General features: G+C 48.2%; 1 protein-coding gene across 3 annotated transcripts in view; it reads right to left on the bottom strand.

The window, feature by feature from the left end:
- Window positions 1-4155: 4155 nt before the first annotated feature.
- VSNL1 (visinin like 1) overlaps window positions 4156-24534 on the bottom strand; it is a 101656-nt gene continuing 81277 nt past the window's right edge. Inside the window, exons 3-4 of one of the 3 annotated variants that reach the window (XM_032652999.1) lie at window positions 9924-10139; window positions 4156-5411 (exon numbers count right to left, since the gene is read on the bottom strand). In XM_032652999.1, the coding sequence (XP_032508890.1) occupies window positions 5214-5411; window positions 9924-10139 (414 nt within the window). In that variant the 3' untranslated portion in view covers window positions 4156-5213. The remainder of the gene's footprint in view (window positions 5412-9923; window positions 10140-24534) is intronic. The other 2 variants (XM_032652998.1, XM_032653000.1) reach the window with 2 other exon arrangements.

Here is a 24534-nt window from a genome sequence, read left to right as displayed (position 1 = left end):
ACCTGTAGTTAAAGTCATCCTTTTGTGAATTGGGGAAGATATTATAATTGACAGAATCAAGCCTCCTCATGAATAGTGACTTGAATACTTCATAGAGATGACTCTTCCACCCCTGGTTTTTATCAGCAGGGCAGGAATGACTGAACTGAGTCGTGAAATCCTGGGGAAGAAATGCTTCCTTGGACCTTTAAATCCTACCTTTTCATAACTTTGGGTTAGACATGATTAAAATCGTTCTTAAAAATGACAAATGTGGGGCTTCGCTGGTGGTGCAGTGGTTGAGAGTCCGCCTGCCGATGCAGGGGACGCGGGTCCGTGCCCCGGTGGGAGAAGATCCCACATGCCGCGGAGCGGCTGGGACCGTGAGCCATGGCCGCTGAGCCTGCGTGTCCGGAGCCTGTGCTCCGCAACGGGAGAGGCCACAGCAGTGAGAGGCCCGCGTACCGCAAAAAAAAAAAAAAAAAAAAAAAGGCACCAGGGAATGGGAGGAAGGGAGAAGGGAAAATTTGGAAAATACTCAGAAGAATGCAATGCCTGAATCTGCAGTGTCGATGATCAGTATGAGTAACAATATTACTTAAATGTTGTTTCATTAAAACTAATCACATTTGTCTTTTTTTTTTTTTCATTTTCAAAGAATCCCTCTGGCTGCTGTGTGAATAGGTTAGGATTAGAGGCTTTTGCAGTGATCCAGGTCAGAGGTCATGGAGACTTGGACCAGAGTGGTCGAGATAGAAGTGTTCAGATTCGAAGTCCAGAGGCAGTGAGACTTGCTGATGAGAATACAGTTGACCCTTGAACAACACAGCGGTATGGGGCAGTCTAAAATCCGAGTTTAATTTATAGTCGGCCCTCCACCCACGCGGTTCCTCCTGTCTCCCTCGTGCATCTGTGGATGGGGTAGCAGTGTAGTATTTACTATTGGAAAAATCCGCCTGTAAGTGCGGAGTTTGAACCTGTACTGTTCAAGGGTCAGCTGTACTGCGGAGCTGTGAGAGGGACCAAGGATCATTGGCCTGGGGTCTGGGACCTGAAAAACCGCACGAGTGGTGGTGTCATTCACAGAGCTAGGGAAGATGAGGGGCGGCTGTGGAGGAGAGCGATGGACGGCTGGTGGGGAGACGTACAGCAGCTCCGATCTGAGCAGGCAGCGTTTGAGACAATCATTTAGTTGATCGGGTATTTGATGGGTAACTTTACGTTGGTAAATGTAAGAACCTGAGAAACAGTAACATAAGGTAAGAGTCTAGAGATCTATATTTCGCCTGCAAAATGCTGGGAAGAACCCAAACTGCACGCCCCAAATATTTGGGAAACTGAATTACTTACACAAAAGGACCCAAGGGAACAGTGTGTCATTTTATTTAGAAGCTCTAGTTGACTGTCGTTTTCTCACTAAACCCCTACACACCTGGTGCAGTAAGGCTCTCTGAAGACGTCTATTTAAGCGTGTGTTTTACTTCCTGACATGGTTTCCAACGGTGTGGAGGAAATCAGCATCTGGCCTCTTTAAGAAAGTGGTTCATGTTATTCATCTAGAGACTGTGATCCTGAATGAGGGAACTACAGGGAAAAGGAAGCCTTAAAGCAATATGATTCCCCTTTAAAAACAGTTTAGAGTTATTTAAGAAATAAAAAAGAGGAAATATGGAAACTTATGGCTTCTAAACGCAGAAAGAGTTCAGGTTAGAATAAAAGTAAGACATTTGGGGGCATTTTCCTTTCAGAACAGCAGCAGGAGTTAAAGAGACCAAAATAGTAGCTGAGTATAAGCTGGAACTGATAGAACTCAGGCCCACTTGAATGATGAGAGGATGCCCACAGCTGGTCCTTTCTGAAGGGACCACAGGCTGGGAGGGACACTGTGGTTCTTGAGGATGCCCGTTGCTGAGGGTGTGTGTGGGTGTGGTTTAAACGGAACTCAGTTACAGAAGTTGTGTTAAACACACCCTTCAGTTCATGGCTCACCTTCATCTCTGGTTGCCTCAGAGCAGGTGAATGCATTTTGTATGTGGAAGAGATGTGAATTGTGGCTACAGGGCAGACTGTGGCTGATTGTTTTCCAGAGAGGGTGGAAACATCTCTCCTGTTCTTCTAGAAACTTGTAACCTATCAAGACGTAGAGTTTAATTTCCTTCTTGACTATGAATAGGTTTGTGACTGTGTTGTAACCAATAGAATGATGGAGAAGTGTTACTTCATGACTATTGAGGCTATAGGGCAGGAAAGAATATGAAACTTCCAGTTTCTTAGCAGGAATACTTGTGCTGGAGACCTGAACCGTCAGGCAAGTAGTATAACTGCCCTGAGGCCTCCATGCTTCGAGGAAGAACAAACTAGCCCATGTGGAAAAGCCCTGAGGCCCTCTCAACTCTCAGCTGCTCCAGGCTTCCATGTGACTGCAACTGCACGAGACACCCCCAGCTAGAATCATCCAGGTGAAGCTTCTCAAATTCCCGACCCACAGAAGCCATGAGGAATAATAAAATGATTGCTTCTACTTTAAGCCATCACATTCTGGGGATAAGATGTTATGATGCACACCCTGGAAACAATTCTAGTGTGATATTTGCTTTTATTTTATGTGCCTTTTGTGAGAATGTCTTTTTCATTTATATATATTATATGGTGCAATAGATTTTATTGTTTCTTTTCTCCCCTTTCAGCCTTGTCAAAACATGTGCTCGTTGCTGTGTGTACATCAGTTTCCAGCTGAAGCCTAGTATGCCGCAGGGTGCATGCACCACGTCTTACCTAGTCCTCTAGTCATGAGCCACTAGGTTGCCTCCAGCCCCCACTCCAGAAACAGAGCTGTCACGGACATCCTGGGACAAGTCCCCATACATCCTCCTGTGAGAGCTTCTTGGGGCAACAAACCCAGGAGTGGAAATGCTGGGTCAGAGGACATATGTACGCTTATTCTAACCAATACTGCTGGACTGCTGTCAGGACCCTGCCCCAGTCGACACTAGCAGAGCAGAGAGAACTAAAACAAGCACAAAACAAGGTGTTTGTTTGCTGGCCCAATTTCTACGTTTTATTTATTTATTTACCAGTGAGTCTGCTGAAGGGTTTGTTTTTCATAAGTGCCCCAAGTACCCATGTGGCTCATTTCCTTCACTTGGGTCTTTCATTAGTGTCACCTAACCAGCCTATAGGAAGTAGCCACTGCTGCATCCCATCACCCTCCCTCCTTCTTTATTTGCTGTGCTTTTCTTCAGAGTTCTTACAATTAGACATTTGTGTGTGTGTGTGTGTGTGTGTGTGGTTATCGTCTATTGTCTGTCTCCTCCCATATGAATAGTGTTGGGTGCACAGAGGGTGGTCAGTGAAAATTTGCTATGAATTCATCGCCTGTAGCTTGACTTAACCAAGTGCCTTTCCAAGGAGTCTCCCCAGCTCCTCAACCCACCCCGCCCTCAGCCAGAGGAGAGCATATTGGGAGGCACAGAACGTCTCTCCCTGCCTCTGCTTTGGACTCACCAAGCACAGGGATTAACGGCACCAGGACATCCTATTAGCACTTGGGACTGTTCTCTCTGGGGACGGAAGTTTGTTTCTGTCGGGGTTTCAGGTACTGTCGTTGCCCTGAATGTTTGTGGGGAGGTTTGCTGGCTCCCAGTTTCTTGCTGAATGGATGAATGGAATCATCAGGCCCTGGCCTGTGGTCTCATCTAATGCTCCTCAGACAGACAAAGGAGGAGTATTTAGAAAAAAAGGCGCTCCATAAAAAGTGAATAATCTAGCACTGTACTGTCTGATACAATAACTGCTGGCTACACGTGGCAAATTAAGTTTAAATTAATTAAGATAAAATGCAGTCCCACTAGCTGAACCGGAAGTGCTCCAAGTTCACATGTAGCCAGTGTAGGTACAGATGTTTCCATCATCCTAGAAAGCTCTACTGCACAGCACTGTGGAAAGAAACGGTCTCACTCAGGCTTGTTCTGAAAACGCAGGCCCGCCTTTAGAGTTCTTGATGGAATCTCTCTGCCTTCCTTCCTCCAGCTTAAAAGGGTCAGGATTTTGTTCCACTGTTGAAACAACGAGTACACTTTTGATTTGGAAAGACAGCTTTTCGGAGGACGCTTCTCAGTCAGCTAAATGTGTCCTCCACATAGTTGTGTAAAACATAGCGCGTGGTTAGCTCCACAGTCACATGGAGAAAACATTTACTGTCACATAGTGAGCATTTTTTGAGAACGAGTAAGTTTTATGTTTTATTTAAACTTTACACGCCATATTAATTGTCCCTCTTTTGAGGGCCAGGATGAAGCATTGGGAAGTTGCTTTCTTCCCTTTGGTTGTCACTAAGTCTTTGAATTCCCAAGTTGTGTGTTCAGAGGTAAATTTAGTAAGTTGTTGCTATTGACCCTTGACAATTATGAACATCTGTTTCAAATTTAAAATTCTGAGATAAGAACTGAGGGAAAAAGTCAAATGTTATAAATTTATTTGGGACATCTATTGCCACCTCTTTGGAAGCCTTTGAAAATTCAAGCAAAATCAATACACATACATCTTTTTTTTTACTTTCAATAAATAATATCTTTGAGTATATGTAGATAGGTAGATTTAATTAATGAGTCATTTAGCAGTGTTTTTAAGTTTTATACTGCATTAATTCCAACACAGCTCTTTCCAGATTGATAGGATGCAAATGAGGTAAGAATTAAGGCAAACCTAAACGGCATGCAAATTTCGTACATTTATATTCACTGATAATACAAGCTCTTGTGTGTGGACCACACAGAGGAGTCAAGGGCCCCTCTGTGTGCCTGTCCAGTACTATTTTACAGGAGAATGGTGACACAGCTTATAATTCAGTTACATTACCGTGAGGGTTTCAGTACTACTAACATTATGTAATCAAGGAGACACGAGCATTAGCAAAACATGAACAAGAAATCATACAACTCTTTGCAGCACATTTCTGCCCAGGCTTTGGAGGAGGAAGGTGTTTTTTTTAATGAAATGATATCACACATATCACATTGTGGCAGGTTGTTTGTTTTATAATATATGCTTTTAAAATTCATTAGCAAATGACATTCTCATGCACACAAGTGTTTCAAACACAAGAAGCAAGTCCATTTATAGGTAGTCCAAGCAATATGTGTGTGTGTGTGTGTGTGTGTGTGTGTGTGTGTGTTAATAGCTGCAGACTGAATGGAACATTGAGACTTTTGTGCAGTCCATAGTGTTATCTCTGCTCATTTCTGAATGTCGCACTGCAGAAGTAATACGATGGAAGGGTCGCTCTTTGCAGCTTCTTTGAATTCATCCAGTGTAATCTGGTCGTCTTTGTTCTTATCCATCTTGCTGAAAATCTTGTCTACTCGCTGCTCAGGTGTGAGCCCATCCTCATTCATTTTCATCATGATCACGGTGCCCACCATTTTGTAGATAGCCTTGGGAAAACAGGAAACAGACCATAACGTTCTCCTTTGATAGGGTAAGGAATCTAAATTTACTTCAAAGGACTCCTTAAATGGTTTTAAGTAAGATAGTGGTGTAATCAAACCTGTGTGAGTCTCACGACCAATTGGATAGAGAAGAATTTCATGTGATTCCCAGGTTTCTGACTGGAGGAAGTGATTATGAAGGGTAGTGGTGAGATCAAGAATAATGGATTAGGAACAGGTTCCGGAAGGAAAATGAGGAGCTCAGTTTTTGTTTTTGTGGGGTTTTTTTTGCGGTACGCCGGCCTCTCACTGTTGTGGCCTCTCCCGTTGCGGGGCACAGGCTCCGGACGCGCAGGCTCAGCGGCCATGGCTCACGGGCCCAGCCGCTCCACGGCATGTGGGATCTTCCCGGACCGGGGCACAAACCTGTGTCCCCTGCATCGGCAGGCGGACTCTCAACCACTGCGCCACCCGGGAAACCCCGAGCTCAGTTGTAAACATTCTGAGTTTGAGGTCAGTTGAGAGGCAACAAGCTCTACTCCTTGGAGATTTTGGAAAAGATGAAGTGTGGTCCCAATTTACAATCTTTTAAGAAAACAAGCAAGGTGGACCAGTAAAATTTAGCCCTGAAAGAAATTAGTTTAGGGGGATCTGTGAATCAGGGGCTCTGTTCATAAGTCAAAGAACAGAGTAGGAAGATTCCATTTTCCAGTTCAATTACCTGTGCACAATTAATTCTCAAAATGGGAATTAAATGTAGAAATGAGTTTCTTTCTTAGGAAAGTGCCTTAAAAAAATAAATGCTCATCTACACAAAGACTTGCAGGGGAATATTCAGAGCATCTTTTTAAATAATGGCCCCAAAGTGAAAACAGCACAAATGCTCATCAACTGGTAAACAGATAAACAAAATAGGACATACCTGTAAAGCTGAATACTATTTTAGCAACAAAAAGGAATGAAATACTGATACATGCTATAACATAGATAAACCTCAAAAAAAAAAAAAAAGCCAGATATAAAAGGCCAAACATATATTGTACGATTCCATTTATATGAAATGTCTGGAAAGACAAATCCATAGAGACAAAGTAGAAGGGTAGTTTCCAGAGTCTGGGGGTACCAACAGGCATGAGGGACCTTATTGAGAGAATTAAAATGTTCTAAAATTGGATTACGGTGATGGCTGCATACTTCGGTAAGTTTACTAAAAATCATTGAATTGTAAAGCTAAAATGGGTGAAGTTATGGCCTGTTAATTATAACTCAATAAAGTTTAAAAGAATGCCAGTTAGAAGGAGTAAACCATAACAAGAGTTTCATTGAACAAGTAAGATGTCTATTGAGATAAAATATATTGTGTTTGCTCATTTTTGTAATTAGAGTGTGTTGATTTATGGTAGAAAAATATCTAGGACATTTGACTTTAAAAGAAGCAGACTATTGGGACTTCCCTGGTGGTCCAATGGTTAAGACTGTGCTCCCGATGCAGGGGGCACGGGTTTGATCCCTGGTTGGGGAACTAAGATCCCGCATACAGCATGGTGCAAAAAAAAAAAAAAGAAAGAAAGAATCAGACTATTGAAATTTCATTTGAGGGACAGTTGGTAGAGGGGGTCCTGATTAACCTAGAAGCCTGGGTGGTGTGTGAGGGAAAAGCAGACATGCCTGGACTTTAAAAAAGAGACAGATGGGTCATCCGCATGCAAGCTGCTACTCTCACTCTGTCCTCTGAAGGGTGAAATGAAAAGGGCTTAAAGGAGCAATGGGTAGAAAGGCTGTTAGCACGACAAATGCACCATTGATGAAGACACGGCAAAAAGAAATGTAAACCCAAAAAGTCCAACTCTAACAACTCTGAACGTGGCCAGTTCTCATTAACCGTATCCAAGATGCAGCCCTGCAATTGGGATCACGAACATGACAACCAGGAAATGATGTTCCAGACGCAGACTCACACTTCACACCAACCTAGGCCAAGGGCATGTCAGGCTCAGAACTAAATATGAACGTGTTCCCTGACAAATGTAAGGAATCCCTGTAGGCGCATATGCTTCATGGGGCACTCCGGCATGCAACGAAATATGTAGCACTGTCTTCTCTGAATAAAGGATGTGTTATCACAGGTGCTTTCCCAGGAAGAAATAACTGTCTCAGGTACTCTCTTATTCAACCAAAACTTGTGGACCCATTAGGCCTGTGCCCAACACTCCAGGGCAGATGCACTGTCCCTCATTGGGGTTACGTGGCCCCTGCTGGTCTCTCCTCGCACTGACCCTCCCCCATCACAGCACCCGCCTCACTCTGCTGTCATTGCCTGATCACTTGTGTGGACACAGGCCCTTGGGGCAGTGAGCTCCTCCAGGGTGGGCACTTGTGTCTCTTCACGTCTGTCTCCCCTCCACCTTGCAGGAGGTTGGTGCCTGCAGAAAAGCTGACTACAGGCTACAGGAGCCTAGAGGGTGGTGGGCAACTCTGGGGTGAAGTGGGCCAAGAAGCCTTCTTGGATGTGGCAAGATAACCTAGACCTTGAAGTGTGAGAGGATTTGGATGGGCCCAGAGCCCTGAAGGACATTCCAGGGGAAAAGCATGGTAGAAGCAAAAGTGGCCAGCTGTGCAAGAGTGAGGGGCCCTGGATGGACGGTGGGGCCGGAGAAGACATGCAGGCAAACAGACGTTGGCCGGACCAGCTGTCAGAGATCTGTGTGCCTGTGCCTGACACAGAGGACCTGCTCTGTAAGCCTTTTGATCAAATGAATGAGCAGCTCCTGAAGCGCAGAGATGCTGTAAAGACTGTATCAGTTATTGATACCTTGGTTCTGGAAAAGTAGCTCAGCAAAAAGGAACCTAGAGGCCAGAAAGGGTGCCAGGTGCAGGTGCAAAGGGCCAGAAGTTGGTGAAAATACCGGAGGTGGAGAAGGGGAGCCACATGCAGAGGGAACATGAAGGTGACACGGCTGATTAGAAGGAAAGAAGCTGAGACTTGAGGCGGATGGTATTTCCAAGGGAGACAGAGCCTCGAGAGCTAACTGCCGGTTACTGAGCATTTCCTACATGAGAGGAAGTGTGCCATGTGCTGAATCATTACCACAGACTTGGGGCGTAGGTTTTATTACCTTTATTTTTTTCACGAGGACACTGAGGCTCTGGTGCCCTCGAAGCCCTATAGTCGGGAAAGCAGCAACGCCAGGCCTGACCCTTGCTGCTGTTGGGTTTTCCAGTTGACTTGGGAAGGTAAGTGGGTACCAAAGGGAGAAAGGGGACTAAAGATGCCAAGGGAGGGTGGGTAAGTGGAAGGCAGGGCTCCAGAGGCCACAGGAGGAGCGAACTGCGCTGGGGAGCCACCCCAGGGGAGGAGAGTGAGTGTAGCATGGTGGGCATCTGGGGATTTGGTCACTTGGGTTTTGGCTACTGTTTCTTCCCATCAGCCCCCAGTTTTCATGTGGGGATCCACCCTCCCTGTTCTCAGCTCTGTGGTCTGGACGGGGCCTCACCCCAGCTCCAGGATGGGACACTTGGCTTTGGCCTGTGGCAAGTGGTACATTTCCCCGCTTGGGTCACACTGGTCGGTGCAGAGGTGGACACACATGCTAAGACAGTCAGTCAGTGAAAAGGCACTGATTCATTCATCAGTAATTGAGTGCCCACCGGGCTCCAGGACTGTTCTAGGTTCCAGGGATACAGCAGTGAGTGAGGAGAGTCCTCCCTTGACAGTGCTTGCGTTCTACCATGTGAGGTTATTTGGGGCAGTGATAAACACTGTGACAAAAAATCATGATGGTAAGAGGTTAGATGGCCCTGGGGTGGGGCATGGGCACTCTTTGGGGAGGGGAACGCAGGGAGGAAGGCCTGCCGGGAGGTGAGATGAGGGCACAGCCCTGAGTGGAGTGAGGGGCCCGGGGAAGGGCCCTGGGCAGAGAGAGAGGACATCAAGGCCCTCACGTGAGGCTGTGTTCTGGGAAAACCAGGAAAGCTCAGGCATCTCGAGCACGGTGTGTAGGGAGGAGTGTGGAAGATTAAGGTCAGAGCAGTGGGCAGGGGATCCTGGGACGTCTGCACAGGCAACTGAGAAAGATGCCTGTTCCCATGGAATGATGGGAACCTGGGGGCCGTGGGCAGGATCTTGTGCCGTTGGAGGAATGGGCAGTGGAGGGAGCTGGTCTGAGTCAGAGGGCGGCGTCCAGAAGAGCAGAGCTAACACAAGGACTGGAGAAACTGAGTCCTGATACCATCCTTTGCACCCACTAGGCTTACGTTTATGGGAGATGTCACACTGTGAGCATGGCTGAAATGGCGATTGACAGCCAGGACCCAGCAGCTTGGACGTGTGACATTTCCCAGCGCCTCGACAGAGCAAGGGAACAGGGACGGAGAAGTCAAGGCATGGCAGGGCTCCTGGATGGGGGGTGGAAGGGAGATGCCGTAGGGCTGTGCCCCAGGGAGCCTCTTCCCAGGGGTCTGCCTGCCGTGCCCACAGCAGCCCCGGTCCTGACCACACCCCAGGGGCCGCTGCCTCACCTCAATGATCTCCAGCATCTCCACGCGGGTGATCTTGCCGTCGCCATCCAGGTCGTACATGTTGAAGGCCCAGTTCAGCTTCTGCTCAAAGCTGCCCCTGGAGGTGATGGACAGGGCACAGATGAACTCTCGAAAATCGATGGTGCCGTCCCCGTTCTTGTCGAAGGTTCGGAAGGCGTGCTGGGCGAACTTGGAGGCGTCTCCATACGGGAAGAACTACAGAGCAAAACACCCAAGGTCAGGTGTCGGGAGGGGACGAATCACAGGCTCCCGAGTCAAAGACCACCGCTCGCTGGCTTTCTGCTCACAGCCCAGGCTCTCCCAGCCGCCCGGACACGGTTTGGCCCAGCGCTCAAAGCCAAGTGCTGGCCCGGGGAGGCCATTTGCCCGGGTGTCCTCACCCCCAGGCCCCTTGCTCTCTCCTGTGGGTGAGGCTGGGGACACTTCTGGGTTGGCGGGGCCTGGATCGGGGCCACTAGGATTCCACATCTGCGGCTTCGGAGCCGACTTCTCTCCCGCACGGGGTGGTGCTACCTGGATTTCCACGTGCCTCTGGGTGTGACAATCCAGGTCCACCGTGCGCGGGGCCCGAGCGACACGACCCCGACCTCCGGCCAGTGGCTCCCCCGTCCCCAGCCCTCAACGGTCTCCCTGGGTGAGGGTCCAGGGTGTGACTTCTTCTTACGGGCACTTTTTTTTTTTTGGCAGATCATTTAAGAGCCACTAAAAATAGAACATGACTGGGCTTATTTCTGAGGCAGAAAGAGGTGACTTCTCAGAGCAGACAGGGAACTGTAGGAGACGGAGGACGGGCACCGGAAGGGGAGGGGGGGCAGATCCCACAGGTGGTGAGAACACAGAGCCCGAGGCCGCGGACCCGGCCCCAGGCACGCATCTGGGCCAGTGACACACAGCAGGGTTCCCGGTCTGATACCTGACCTTCTGCCCCAGCAAAGCTAAAGGACATTCTCCAGGTGGAGCACAGGAAACCAGAGAATAACCCTCACCCCATCCCCAAAACCAAACCAAAGCACACCACGTGGTGTTTTAAAGCAGAGAAGGTGTGCATTGTGTCTGGACAAATAAATCCCGCAAATACAAAATCCAAAGCAGATTCCTGAGGAGGCCACTGGTGCTTCTGTTCCTGCGTAGGTGTTGCCACTTGCTAAGCGGGCCTGGCTGGCCACACACAGACGGCCGGCATCGTGCCCGCTCTGGGCTGTGTCCTCTTTCCCGCTGTACATCCTGACCTGGGGCTTGCTGAGCTCGGCTGCCCACTCCTCCTACATTGAGAAGCACACTGGACAACAGAAAATTTCCCTCCAGAAGCAAAATAAACATTTCATGTCAGGAGCCAATACAGGCGGGCCAAGGACAAGGCAAGTGTTCCGGCGAGGAGCTGACGTCGGCTTGTATTTCAGTAGCTCCCACTTCCAGATGCCAGGATCTGTTCTGCCTGCTGTTGCTGTGGGAGAAACCACCCCAGAACGTAGTGGCTTGAAACTGCACGAATCATTTTATTAATCTCAGAAAGTAAAAATCTGACAGTCTCTTCTAATCAAAGAACTTATTCTGTGACTACGAGCTTCACGTTCTCTGAACTGTCCTTTCCTCGTAACTCTTAGGACACCAAACGTGTGTGGGTTTTTAGGTTTGTTTTATTTTTTTCCCCTCACAACAACCAATTTTCCAACTGGCCGGACACCAGCTGGGTGTCCTACAGTTCAATTCAATTCTGACCCAAACTGCCTGGAGTTACAGCAGACCCCAGAGGGTAAGGGTTCAGTCCCACAAGACTGCACCCACCTTCAACAACAGTCACAAGTCCCAGGTTGCCACCTGTTCCTCTGAGAGGCCTGCTATGAAGTTGGAGGATTCCCACAGCCCCTCCTCAGGTTGGATAATTGGCTAGAACGACTCCTTATTTACTACTAAATTCAGGAAGGCACTTTATTTACTACTACCAGTTTGTTATAAGGTGACAACCCAACGGAGGAGATGCATAGAGCAAGGTGTGGGCATGAGGGTGTGTGGAGCTTCCGTACCCTCTCTGGTTGCACCGCCCTCCCAGCCCTTGGATGCGTTCACCAGCCTGGAAGCTCCCCCAGCCCCGTAGTTTGAGGGTTTTTATTGCAGTTTCATTATGTAGGCATAATTAATTAAATCATTGGCCATTGGTGATTGAACTCAATCTCCAGACCTTTCTCCTCCCCGGAGGTCGGAGTTGGAGCTCAAAGCTCTAATTCTCTAATCTGCCGTCGTCTTCCTGGGACCAGACTCCCTCCCAACCCTGCCCCAGTCCTGAAGCTAGGGGTCCCCCAGCCACCAATTATCTCATTAACATACAAAAGACACTGTTATCACTCCAGAGATTCCAAGAGTCTTAGAAGCTTTTGTGTCAGGAACCGGGGAGTAGGACCAAATATGTATTTCTTATTCTCTCTCAATATCATATGTGCCCTGTGCGTGAGTGGTCTTCATCTCTCTCTAGGGGTGTGCTGTTTGCTGTTGTGTCACCTGCTTCACGTTCAGTGGTCTTGGGCAGAGCCGGTACCTGTGAAATAGCCCAAGAACGGAGCAGAGTGAGCCCCCTGGTGGATTCCCAAGTCTCCTTAGGGATGTTTATCCATCAGCCTCTCTACACGCAATGACATGAGGCCACTGGGTATAATTTTTCTCCATCCATGTAGGTGTCTGGCGATGTAATCCTTTACCCATCTCCTACCTCACAGCAGACTTTTAAGTTAAGGGCTATCTGACAGTTTTAACTAAAAATAACTGGGCACCTTAGGTCAGTATATTAAAAATTAATTTAGATCAGGAAGGCCTTGAGAAAAAAATCGATTGTAAATTTTGAGCTATAAAAGTTACATGTGCCTTGCCGAAGGTCTATTTACTGACTTTTATAGCCAACATGTTTACTTTGGAAGAACTGAGTGTGTGATCAAGAGCCCTCAGATACCTGGAGGGGTTATTTCCTTTAGAAAATTCATCCTATCATGTTCCGAGTATTTCAAGTTTTTCTAATCAGGGGAATGATCCTTCTTTTGATGAAATAATTCAACTCTGGATGGATCATCACAGAAAAATGAAGCCATACTCCCTTCAATCTCTGTAGGAAGAAATCAGGGTCTTGAACTCATATTCACTTCTCTTGGAGGAAAATAGTGCCTGAGAAGTACAAGAATTTTGGGGGTATTGTTGCTTGCGGGGTGTTTTGTTTTATTTTTAAAATTCAATGTATTTTGCTTCAGCTCCTGCATTAAATATTGGTGTGGAAATAATTTTTGGTGGTCTTAAAAATCTAAACCTTTTAATATAATAGAAAAAAAGAATGGTGAGGTTGAAAAATTTTAATATATATAATTATATATATTTCACTTACATCTTTGTAGTTCAGGCTGCTATAAAAAACTATCACAGACTGGGTAGCTAATAAACAACAGACATTTATTTCTTATAGTTCTGGAGGCTAGAAGTCCAAGATCAGGGTGCCAGCATGGTCGGGTACTGGTGAGGGCCCTCTTCTTCATTGCAGACTGTCGACTTCTTGCTGTGTCCTCACATGGTGGAAGGGGCAAGGGCACTCTGTGGGGTTTCTTTTATAAGGGCACTAATCTCATTCGTGAGGGCTCCACCCTCATGATCTAAGCACCTCCCAAAGGCCCTACCTCCTAATATCATCATTTTGGGTATTAAGTTTCAACATTTTGGTGACACACAAACATTCAACCCATAGCAACTTCTTTGAAAGAAAATAAATTTAGTTATGAAAATTTTCAGAAACTGTACTAGATAATCTAACATAGCTAATCTTCAGTAAATTTCCAGCCTATCTTTTATACCTATGTATACACGCACACAGAGTTTTTCTACTTTTGGTCAAAAATGTTATATCAAGTGTATCCTATATTTCCATTAAAAGGAAAAGAAATCTTCATCTGGGAAGCAGCTGCAAATGGTCAATTAATGCCCACTGATGTGAATCCAGGCCCCAAGCCAGGAACCCTTCTGACCCCAGAAGCTGTGTGGTATGGTTCCTGGAGAAATCCTTTGGGGTTTGGCACCTGTGGGGCAGCCTGTCCTCCTGAGGGTGTCCAAGAGAAGGCTCCTCTTTGAAGGGCAGGGTTTGGGAGTGGAGCACCGTCTGCTCCAGATTCTGGCCAGCAGAGCCCTAGGCTTAATTCTGGGGGTGTCAGTGAGCTGGCCAGTCCCCCAGGCTCCCTGGCTGGGGGTGATGGGTGGCTGGGCCAGTGCCCTGGAGGCAGTCTTCCCAGGACTCCCTACAGCCTGCTTTCTCAGGTCCTGTCCTTGCCCCTGTGCAGCCCACAGCTCTTTTGCTCTGACACTTGGGGGGCTCAGAGCCTAATAGCAGAAGGTGGGGTCAGAAAGTAGACCTCTGTCCCTGGTGAATTTTGGCCCTGCTGATGAGACCCTGACCCCGAGGCCACACCGTGATGTGTCCCCGTCCTACCACAGACACAATCCTGTGCTCTGGTTACGCTCTGAGGGAACGGGTTCTAGAGGCTGCTGGCCTCGGGTGGGACCAGGACCCAGCTACAAGGTGTAGCATGATGTCCGTAGGAAAATGTCACCCTGGTGCTGAAAACTAACTCACAGGTGAATTTTAGGGGCCTGTCCTGTTTCTTTTTCTTTCTTTTCTAAATTCTGCCTAAGTATAGGCATTTTCTTTCTTTTCTTTTTTTTAAATATTTATTTATTTATTTGGCTGTGTCAGGTCTTAGTTGTGGCACGCAGGATCTCCATTGCAGCATGAGGGATCTTTCGTTGCAGCATGTGGGATCTTCATTGCTGCATGCGGGACCTTTCATTGCAGCATGTGGGCTCTCTAGTTGTGGCTTAGTTGTGCCGGCTTAGTTGCCCCGCGGCATGTGGGATCTTAGTTCCCCGACCAGGGATCGAACCGGCATCCCCTGCATTGGAAGGCGGATTCTTAACCACTGGACCACCAGGGGAGTCCCCCTGCCCTGTTTCTAACTGGGGCAGGATCACCTGTTTGAGGAAGGCAGATGGAATTACCCGCAGATCATAAGTGCCCTGTGCTTTCCTGTCTCTGTATTTGCCCACACGGCGCCCTTTGCCTGTCGGACCCTCGCCTACTGCTCAGTTCTATCTCCTCCCCATCATCTGAAGTGAAGCCCAGATGCCACCTCCTGCGGGGCCCTTCTCTGCAAACGCAGCCTGAGGTCAACACCTCTCTCCTTGCATCCGAGTTATCTTTGCACATGCGGCTTTCCTCTGCTGGACCACACATCCCTTGCCTCGCTCAGCTCCGTGTTCTCTGCACAATCTTTGTTAACCAAGTGAAGGAGCCTTTGCTTGCAGAAAACCGGCAAAGCCTGCAGTGAGAGGTTCCTCCAAAGATGAGAACCTTGGAAACGAGGACAAAGGAGTTGAGAAAAGGCCAACCCCGTGAGGTCTCCTGGTTCTGCTGTGCTCAAGCCCACATTCGGGCCAAGACTAGTAGAGAACAAGGAAACCACAGCCCTCCTGCCCCGTCCCGAGAGAGGAAGTGGAACGAGGCTTTCTAGTTGGGCTCTGGGGACAGGGCTTCTCAGCAGATTTGCAGGGGAGGTCTGGCGTGGCAGAGGGCTGGCATGCACGCTGGCCCCCTCCTGCTGGCTGACAAGCAGGACAAGGGTGCCCTTGTCCCATGGCATTCCCTGGACTCACTTCTGGAAGTTTCTGAGATAATTCTTCCGGGCTGCACATGTTTCTTTCCTGTTGACTCCCCCTCCCCAGGATGCCTGGAAATGAGGGCTGCCAGGTGTACCTGCCATCAGTCGTGGGGAGCTGGGGCAAAGCAGGGCTGCACCCCTGCCTCCTCTTCCTGGAGGGGGTGGAGGGAGAGGTTTCCAGGACCCTCCACTCAGACTTTCGGCAGAACCCAGTCAAGTGGGCACAGCCTGATGGTGGGGGTCGTCTGCCTGCAGAGCTGGGTCACGGGCAAGCTCCCTGCACCCACTCTGGCCCCGCTGAGGAAGTGGCCTCAGAGTTCCCATGGACAGCCTCCTTCATCTCTCATTCAGTGAGTCCCCTGCAGCAAGGGCCCAGCGGCTCAAGACTTCCTCTGCTTCTCTCCACATCCCCTCTTCCCGCCCACTTTCCAGTGGGAGAATCCACAGAGGTAAGCCCTGCTCTCCCTTCTGCCTCGGCCAGAGCCTGCACGCCCCCCGTGGATTCTGACCACAGTCTCCCAACTCCTCCCGCCTCTGGTCGCCTCCAGGTCCGATACCCAGGCCACACTGACCTCCCTGCAGTGTGGCTCGGATTGTGTCATTTCTCTTCACACGAACACTCAGTGGAATCAAGTGCAAGCTCCTTTGCTTGCCATTCAAGGGCTTCCATACCTGACCCGATGATACGTGCCTTCAACATTGCACGTCCCACTTCCCTCTGCTTTTGAGCTCAGCCCTTGGAGGCTCTTTCGGCAGACGCTGAATTCAAACTTCTCACCCTGCTGTACGTGTGGCGCTTCGTGATTGCCCCAACCTGCAGGCATGTCTCTCTTGTTTTCTTCCTCTGCTTTACGCCCCTGAGCCTCAGCTATCTTCCTAGGTGTCACCAAACCTGCTCTTTGCTGTCATACTTCATAAGCCTTCCCTCTCTCACCCATCTCACCTTGGCCCATCAAGAAATCCCACCTTTGCGGGCTTCCCTGGTGGTGCAGTGGTTGAGAATCTGCCTGTTAATGCAGGGGACACAGGTTCGAGCCCTGGTCTGGGAGGATCCCACATGCCGCGGAGCAACTAGGCCCGTGAGCCACAACTGCTGAGCCTGCGCGTCTGGAGGCTGTGCTCCGCAACAAGAGAGGCCGCGATAGTGAGAGGCCCGCGCACCGCGATGAAGAGTGGCCCCCACTTGCCGCAACTAGAGAAAGCCCTTGCACAGAAACGAAGACCCAACACAGCCATAAACAAATAAATAAATAAATTTTAAAAGAATAACAACCCAAGCCAAGCTGTAGGATTTAAAAAAAAAAGAAAGAAAGAAATCCCACCTTTGCTTTACGTCCAGCTCAAATGCTCCAACTCCATGCAACCTTCGTGGCTGGACGGAATCTCTCCCTCTGCTTGGTTTGTGTATCACTTATTTCTAGATGAATGTTTCCAAACCCTCTGCCTTAGACCATAGTAAGTTCTGGTCCTGCCTGTGTCCCTCCTGGCCTGTGAGTTCTGTGTGAACAGAGGCAGTTGGCTCATCTCTGCTGCCCCACAGCTCTTTGCCTGGAGCCTCTCAGGGAGAAGCTCCAGAAAGTCCCGATCAGTAGGGGGTCTGTGGTCTTGTGTTTGTCATTGTGTCTTTGTATTTGTTGCTGTGTCACTTCTTTTAGCAGCTCAGTTTCATCTGTGAAATGGGAATGCTGTGTTAACTGAATGCATTCATGCTCCTGTGAGGGAAGAGAAGGGTTTTCACTACAGCTGAACGGTAATGAAACATAGTTTAAAAGTCCTCATTACAGTGTCAACTCTCCCATCCCCAGAATTCTCTATCCCCCTTCACTGCTTTATTTTTCTCCAAAAATCTGACTACCATACAACATATTTTAATTACTTATTCATTGTCTTTCTTCCTCCATGAGAAATGTAAACTCCATGAGAACAGAGAGCTCTGGCTGCTATGCTATTTTGTTCCCTGCCTAATCCACACATAGCAGGTACTCGATAATTACTTAGTGAATGAAGGAGTGAACTAATTTCTTTATGAGGCTGTCCTGTAATAGGGAAGAACAAATCTGACTCCATATTGGATCTGTTTCTTTAACTTCTGTATTCTATTGCTTTTGCTAAAAGTTAAGAATGTTGCCTATAGCCTGAAATATACAGAACGGCCCCTTCTCAAGGCTCTGACCTTTTAGGGTGTAACACTTTTCCATTCATATAAAGATAAAAAGTTGCAGAGCAGAGAATAACATTTGTCTTCTTGGAAGTTTTCAGGAACATCACGACCTGACCTGACCTACCTGGACAGCTGCAAAAACAAAGGATTCTGACACCAAGAAGTTTGGGACAACCAACCACACCCCTCCCCTTTTAGAATAAAAGAAGGCTGAGTTCTAACTTGGGGGAGATGGTTCTTTGGGACGCCAGTCCGCCATGTTCTCCATCTGCTGGCTTTCCAAATTAAGTCACTATTCCTTGCCTTAACAACTCATCTCTAGATTTGTTGGCCTGTTGTGTGGCGAGCAGTATGAGCTTGGACTCGGCAACAGTCCTTCCTAAGGAAGTACTGCATAGTCCTGTGATGAGTTACACCTTCAGCATCTCCTAAAATCCTCAAGGCAACCCAAGGGGATGGTTTGGTTGCCCTTTCTTTTACTTAGTAACAGAGAAGCAGGTTTTTAGGACAGACGTTTAACACCATCTGTCATACCTATTTATTTAAGGGATTATTTATTTAGCATCTATTATTGAAGTGTGAATCCCCGGAGCACAAACCTATTTGCTCACCGTTGTATTCACAACACATAGCACAGGTCCTGCAAATAGCAGGTGCTGCCTACTTGCCGGTGTCAGCTGGAAGGTAACCAGGCAACCAGACACTGCTGCTAAAAACTGTTACCGCCAAGTGGACATTTGTTATAACCTAGCCAGCTCTGTTCAATAGAACCTCTTGCGATGATGGCAATATTCTATAAGCCACACCGTCCAAAATGACAGCCACTGGCCATACATGTCAACCACTGTGTCAGGTGCCGGGAATAAAATAGAAAAAAAGACAGAGCATTGAGGACAGTGGGGAAGCAACCCCTGAAATGTTACTAGAGTACCTGAAGAGCTGAATATTTTAATGTCATTTAACTTACGTATCACTTTCTTTTTTAAAAAAACTAATTAATTAATTTTGGACCGCACTGCACAGCATGCAGAATCTTAGTTCCCCAACCAGGGATCGAACCTGCACCCCCATCAGTGGAAGCACAGAGCCTTAACCACTGGACCACAAGGAAGTCCCTACATATTATTCATACTTTCACAATAACCAATCGTGGCAAGGGGGCTTCTGTATGGACTAGTATGATTTATGCTATGTCATTAGCTTTTACAATATTCCTGCCAAGCAGTTATCCGCAGCTCCATTTCATGGTCAAGGAAACGTGGACTCAGAAAGGTCCAGCAAACTCTTAAGTTCTCCTCCCACTGTGTCAATCTGTTGCCATTTTGCAGAGGAGTAGTAAGAACTGTTCATGCTCTACGGAGTTGGCTCAGTGTATCCACATCTGTGGATTCAACCCACTGCAGATTGAAATTTGAAATTTGATCCGTGGATGTGGAACCCGTAGCTATGGAGGGCTGACTGTACTAGGCCAGTTTATATAAGGGATTTGAGCATCTGAGATTTTGGTATTGGTGGAGGTCCTGGAACCAATACCCATGGATGCTGAAGGACCACTGAATACAAAACAGAAGGTAGAAAGTGAAAAATTTTCGTCGGCCTCGTCATTTGCTGGAATACTTTCATGATTTTCACGCAGCACTGGAATGAACTCACTTCTAATACTTCTAACGTGTGCTATTTCATTTAATCCTTATAACAAAACTTGCCATCGTAAGTTCCTTGTTGTGGACAAGGAAACAAGCTTGAAAGGTCAAGGCTTTTGCTCATGGTGCCTGGCTGGCTATGGGAGAGGCAGGATTTGAACAAAGATCTGTCTGGTCATTTCTGCTACATCTTTCTGTTTCTATTAATCAAGTATTAGCTGAGGAAATAAACCTAAGTTCACGTCTGATGAAACAAACAAATTTGCTGCATTATGTAATTCTTAGCTTCCATCGCCTCCAATGCTTGAAATCCTTGGCTGTGTGTATTTATGGCCACCTCCTGGCGGGATGATGTACTACATGGAAATTACTAAAATGCCACTGAGGGATATTTTTCATGATTCATTCGTTCTTTTAACTCAACAAAGTTTTATTGAGCAGTTACTATGTGTCAAGCACTGTGTTAGGTGCTGAATAAAATAGAAAAAAATGCAAAGAATGTTAAGGATGGGGGGGAAATAGACACTAATCAATCAACTCCATAATTTAAAATTACACTACAATACAAGTGTATAGAGCCACAAACAAGAGTAATGGAGATGATCTTATGAGTTTGAAACTTAACAAAAATTTAGTGTGTGTGGTCCCCTTCCCCCACCTAATATTCAGGCGACTGATAATTCATTGCTCTTCATCATAGTTTAGGAAAGGTCTCAGAGTCTGAAACTTTCTGGGATTACACAAGCCTACACCGTATCCCCCTGTATTCCACATCCTTACTCGGAACTGACAAACGTGCAGGAGAGGAAAACCCCAGGAAATGCTCGTGTACTTGTGTCTCTCCCCAGGGAGGCAATAGGAGAATTTCCACAAATTAACCTGCCTGTTCCAAAGCCACAGCAGAGGTTTTCCTTACAGATAGTAAACCAAAGCCCCACGTTTCCATCTTTTCAATAATCTATCCAGTTTGAATATTAAAAGCTTTGTTTCCTTAAGCGATGGTGAATGACCCCAGACACCTCATGCTGAATATGCGTCTGTACCCCCAGGCCCTCCACCGCAGTGCAGCACAGGTGGCTGCATTAAGAAATGGCCTCAAAACAGTGCTTCCATCCCCCACTCCATCCCTCTGCACCATCTCGCTGCCTATAGTTCATCCTTTTAGAAGTTGTACTAAGTTCCGAGAAAACACTGTAACATTTCCCATGAATCCTTCCGCTCTCCCAGTGTCACTGGTGCCTAACTCAATTTGATGGAGAATGCAGGTCCCCTAGAAGTTCTCTGCCCAGCCTTCAGGCTGGGGGTGTTTTCACAAGCATGGCCTTGCCCCACTGTGACGGCTGACGTGGCGGCTTCAGGAGGGAGTGGCTGCAAAACCGCCAAGGAGGACGGTCTCTCTCCAGCTCCCAGCTGATGCTGGGCAGCCCTGAGACCTCAGAATAGGTTTCTGCCCATTAGTCTGCCTGAAATAGGGCTCATCATGGGATCAAAGGACAGAAGACCTCTCTGCTGCTCACTGTCGTGGAGAGGTCTGCCGTCCAATCCCTCACAAGACACAGCCCCTTTTCCAATGTCCTCACTCGGGTCAATTCTGTTTTCCTTTGTTCTCAAATGTCAGAAGGCTATATTGTCTGGCTTAGGAACCCACCAACAGAATCCCCTCCCCAAGGGTGGAGTGGTAATAGGGAAGAACAAATCTGGCTCCACACTGGGTCTGTTTCTTTTACTTTAACCTTTCTATTCTATTGCTTTTGTTTCAAGTTAATCATTAAAGGGATGATGCCTATGGCTTAAAGTAACAGAATGGCCCACCTCCAGGACCCCTGCCTCCCTTAGCCTGAGCATTAAGCTAAAATACCTTTGTTTAAGCTCACAGGAAACATCCTGACCAGGCCCACCTGTGATTGGATGCAGGAAAGAAGAAATTAACGCATCCCCTCTGGAGTCTGGTCTGGCTGCAACCAGGAAATATTTGCAACAACTTACCCCCGTTTTTGCTTTACTTCCTCACCTTCGCTTCTTTGTTCTATAAAGGAAACTAAGCATCCACACGGAGCAAAATGGTTCTTTGGGGCACTAGTCCAGCATCTTCTTGGTCTGCTGGCTTTCCGAATAAAGTCACTATTCCTTGTCCAACAACTCGTCTCTCGATGAGTTGGCCTGCGGTGCAGTGAGCAGTATGAGCTTGGACTCGGTGACAGAGTCTTCTCTATTGCACCCCTGAAATATCGCTACTCTGCTTCCAAGGTCATCTCCCCTCACCTCTGCTGGAATTAGCTAGAGGCCTCCTCTGGGTAGCCTGGCTCAGTCCCGCCTTTCCAGGCCCTGCTACTAGAATAGTTGTTATCGTTTCATGAGAGCCTATCAGGGAGCGAGGCCCTAGGCAGGTCCTTTTCACGCGCTGCCTCAGTGGGTCCTTCAACACGTTTAGGACTTGAGGGCCATCGTTCTGCGTTATGTAACTGGCATAAGGTCATACCACTAAGTGGGGTGGGTGGGCTGGGACCAAACCCAGCTCAGTCTGCAGACACTGCCTCTCCTGCACCTGCCAAGTCTGCCTGGCCTTCAGCACCGAGATGGAGCTGCAACCCGCCTCCTGCACCAGGATCTGGAAAGGCTCTGCCTGTCGCACCCATCCCTCTGCTTCTTTCTCCCCACGTGTTCTTGCTGCTTTGCACTGTGATCACGGGAGCCTCAGTCTTTGTCATCAAGGCTGGGCCAGCTCACGACAGGCCCACAGGGAGCAGGCACCCACTATTAGGGACAAAGGAAGCAAACACCTGCCCCTCCTAGGGAGCATCCCCTCATCTCCAGGCAGCAGGAAAGGCTGGGCCAGGGGGGTGGGGCCCCGAGCTCTGGGGCAGGTACTGCTGTGGAGGGAGAAGTGCCAACCAAGCCCGAGTCTGAGGATTGCAGTCAGCCTCCTGGACCTTGGCTATGGCTCAGTTCGGTGCCGATACTCTGTCTTCCCCCCAGGGCTGCAGGAGTGTGGTGTCCTTGAGATAAAGCAGGACCCACCTCGGGCTCACGAGAGGCAGAAGTGAGAGGTGAACCAAGTTCTGTCTCGTTCTGTGATATTAAATAAGTCAGTTAACCCATCTGAGCCTCAGTTTCCTCATCCACAAACCATGGCAATACTACTTGATACCTATCACATAGAATTGCCGTGAGATGCAGTGGGGACGGCACATGTGGAAGCCCTCTGAGGCTGCAAGGAGCTGGGCCCCTGGGGGTCGGAGGCTGCTTCCTCCCCTCCGTTTTCCCCTCAAGGCTGCCGAGATGCATCCCATCCCCTGATGCTCGCAGATGGCACCTGGGTGAGCCGGAGGTTAGCGGTGGGGTCTCAGCACACATGCCCAGGGCTACCGGTCAAGCGGGTGTCCTTGACGATTAACTTGATGTCTGATTTTGGCTTTAGGTTCATCATGCCCACGAGGCCTCACAAGTCCAGAGGGAACTTTTCACACCCAAGTTGGCTCATGTCCGCTTCCCATAACTGCCAATAGCATCTAACTGTTCTCAGGACAAGAAACAAAATTATCCCCAAGTCTCCGTGTCCAGTTTCGGGTCCACTCCTCTGCCCTCCGGGCTTCTTTCACTACCTGGGACCTTGCTGGACTCTCTACCACAGCTGTGGGACCTTTGCCATGTTCTTCTCTTTGTCTGGAAAGCTCCTTTTCTGCCCCAGCCCAGCTAACGCCTGTTCCTTCTTTAGACCTTGCTTCAATCTTCATGTTCAGAACGCCTTCTCTGAGCTGAGGTCGGAACCCCCCATTACACACGTGCAGGTCACCAAGTCTCGCCCTTGGTAACATTTATCATCATTGTGAAGAAATGTTCCTGGCATTGCTTGTGGATTATAAGCTAAATAGAGGCAGGGAATGGCCTGGTTTTGCCCATCGCTGTGATCCCTGGTGCCTAGTACAGGGCCAGGCACACAGGAGGTGTGGGATGAACACGTGACTTAGCAGAGCAGGTCTTTTTCAAGCCTGAGGAGACAGCAGCAAATCTACCCAAAGACCAGTAAAAGGCTTGAAATGTGTTCCGAAGGTTGTCTTAAGTCAGCCATGCTAAAGAAGGCTCTCCATTTGGCCTTAAAACTTGTCATTCCCATTACTGCTTTAGCCGGTGATTCATGAGGGTGTGAATCATCCCCAGAGCAGTACATGCACTTGGTCATATGGATGGGAAAAGGAGAGAGAGATTTCCCCTTAATTAGAAACGACGAACCCAAAAACTGTTTTCTGCCGAAGTATTCATTCAACAGATACTCCCAGAAGCCAGGTTAGTGCCAGGCTCTATGCTGAGCTCTGTTGGGGCCAGGGGGAGGGTGAGGAGGGGCAACAAGTAAAATACAAGATCCGGTCCCTGCCCTCAAGCAGATGTAACAAATCAAAGGTAGATTCAGGGCTTCCCTGGTGGCACAGTGGTTGAGAGTCCGCCTGCCGATGCAGGGGATGCGGGTTCGTGCCCCAGTCCGGGAAGATCCCACAGGCCGCGGAGCAGCTGGGCCCGTGAGCCATGGCCGCTGAGCCTGTGTGTCCGGAGCCTGTGCTCCACAACTGGTGAGGGCACAACAGTGAGAGGCCCACGTACCAAAAAGAAAGAAAAAAAAAAAGGTAGATGCAGCCCAAAATATGAACTGCCTTCCACGTGTGGGCTCTCTGGAAGGAGGTTAAAGACACAGCCACCTTACCCCACCCCCATGGGGTCACCCAGATCCTGAGGTCACTTCTCAGAGCTGCCCCTTCTCTGGTCCTCTGCGTGACAATATCCATTTTCTACAGTCACAGGTCCCTCGGGACTGCAGTCTTTATTATGAGACAACCACTATTAGCTCATGGTTCTTGTATAACTGCATCTACTTGAGAAGAAAATTAGTCCTGAACTACATTTCTGGAGAAGGGGTTTTGCCCCATGGGTCAGGGGAAGCAATTTTCATTTATGTCCTCGACAGGTCCCGCTACATGCATATTGTCCCAAGAAGGTCATAAACTCCCAGAGAAGTTCTGTTCTCTTTCTATGGAAAACAAGACACAGGCAGTAGAAATCCAGACTCCTCACTCATTTTCAGGTCTCCCTCACTTTAGAATTCTCACCACGAGAAA

The sequence above is a fragment of the Phocoena sinus genome, chromosome 13, assembly GCF_008692025.1.
Source record: "Phocoena sinus isolate mPhoSin1 chromosome 13, mPhoSin1.pri, whole genome shotgun sequence".
In the NCBI taxonomy this organism is placed as follows: domain Eukaryota; kingdom Metazoa; phylum Chordata; class Mammalia; order Artiodactyla; family Phocoenidae; genus Phocoena; species Phocoena sinus.
This window is presented reverse-complemented; position numbering and strand designations above follow the sequence as displayed.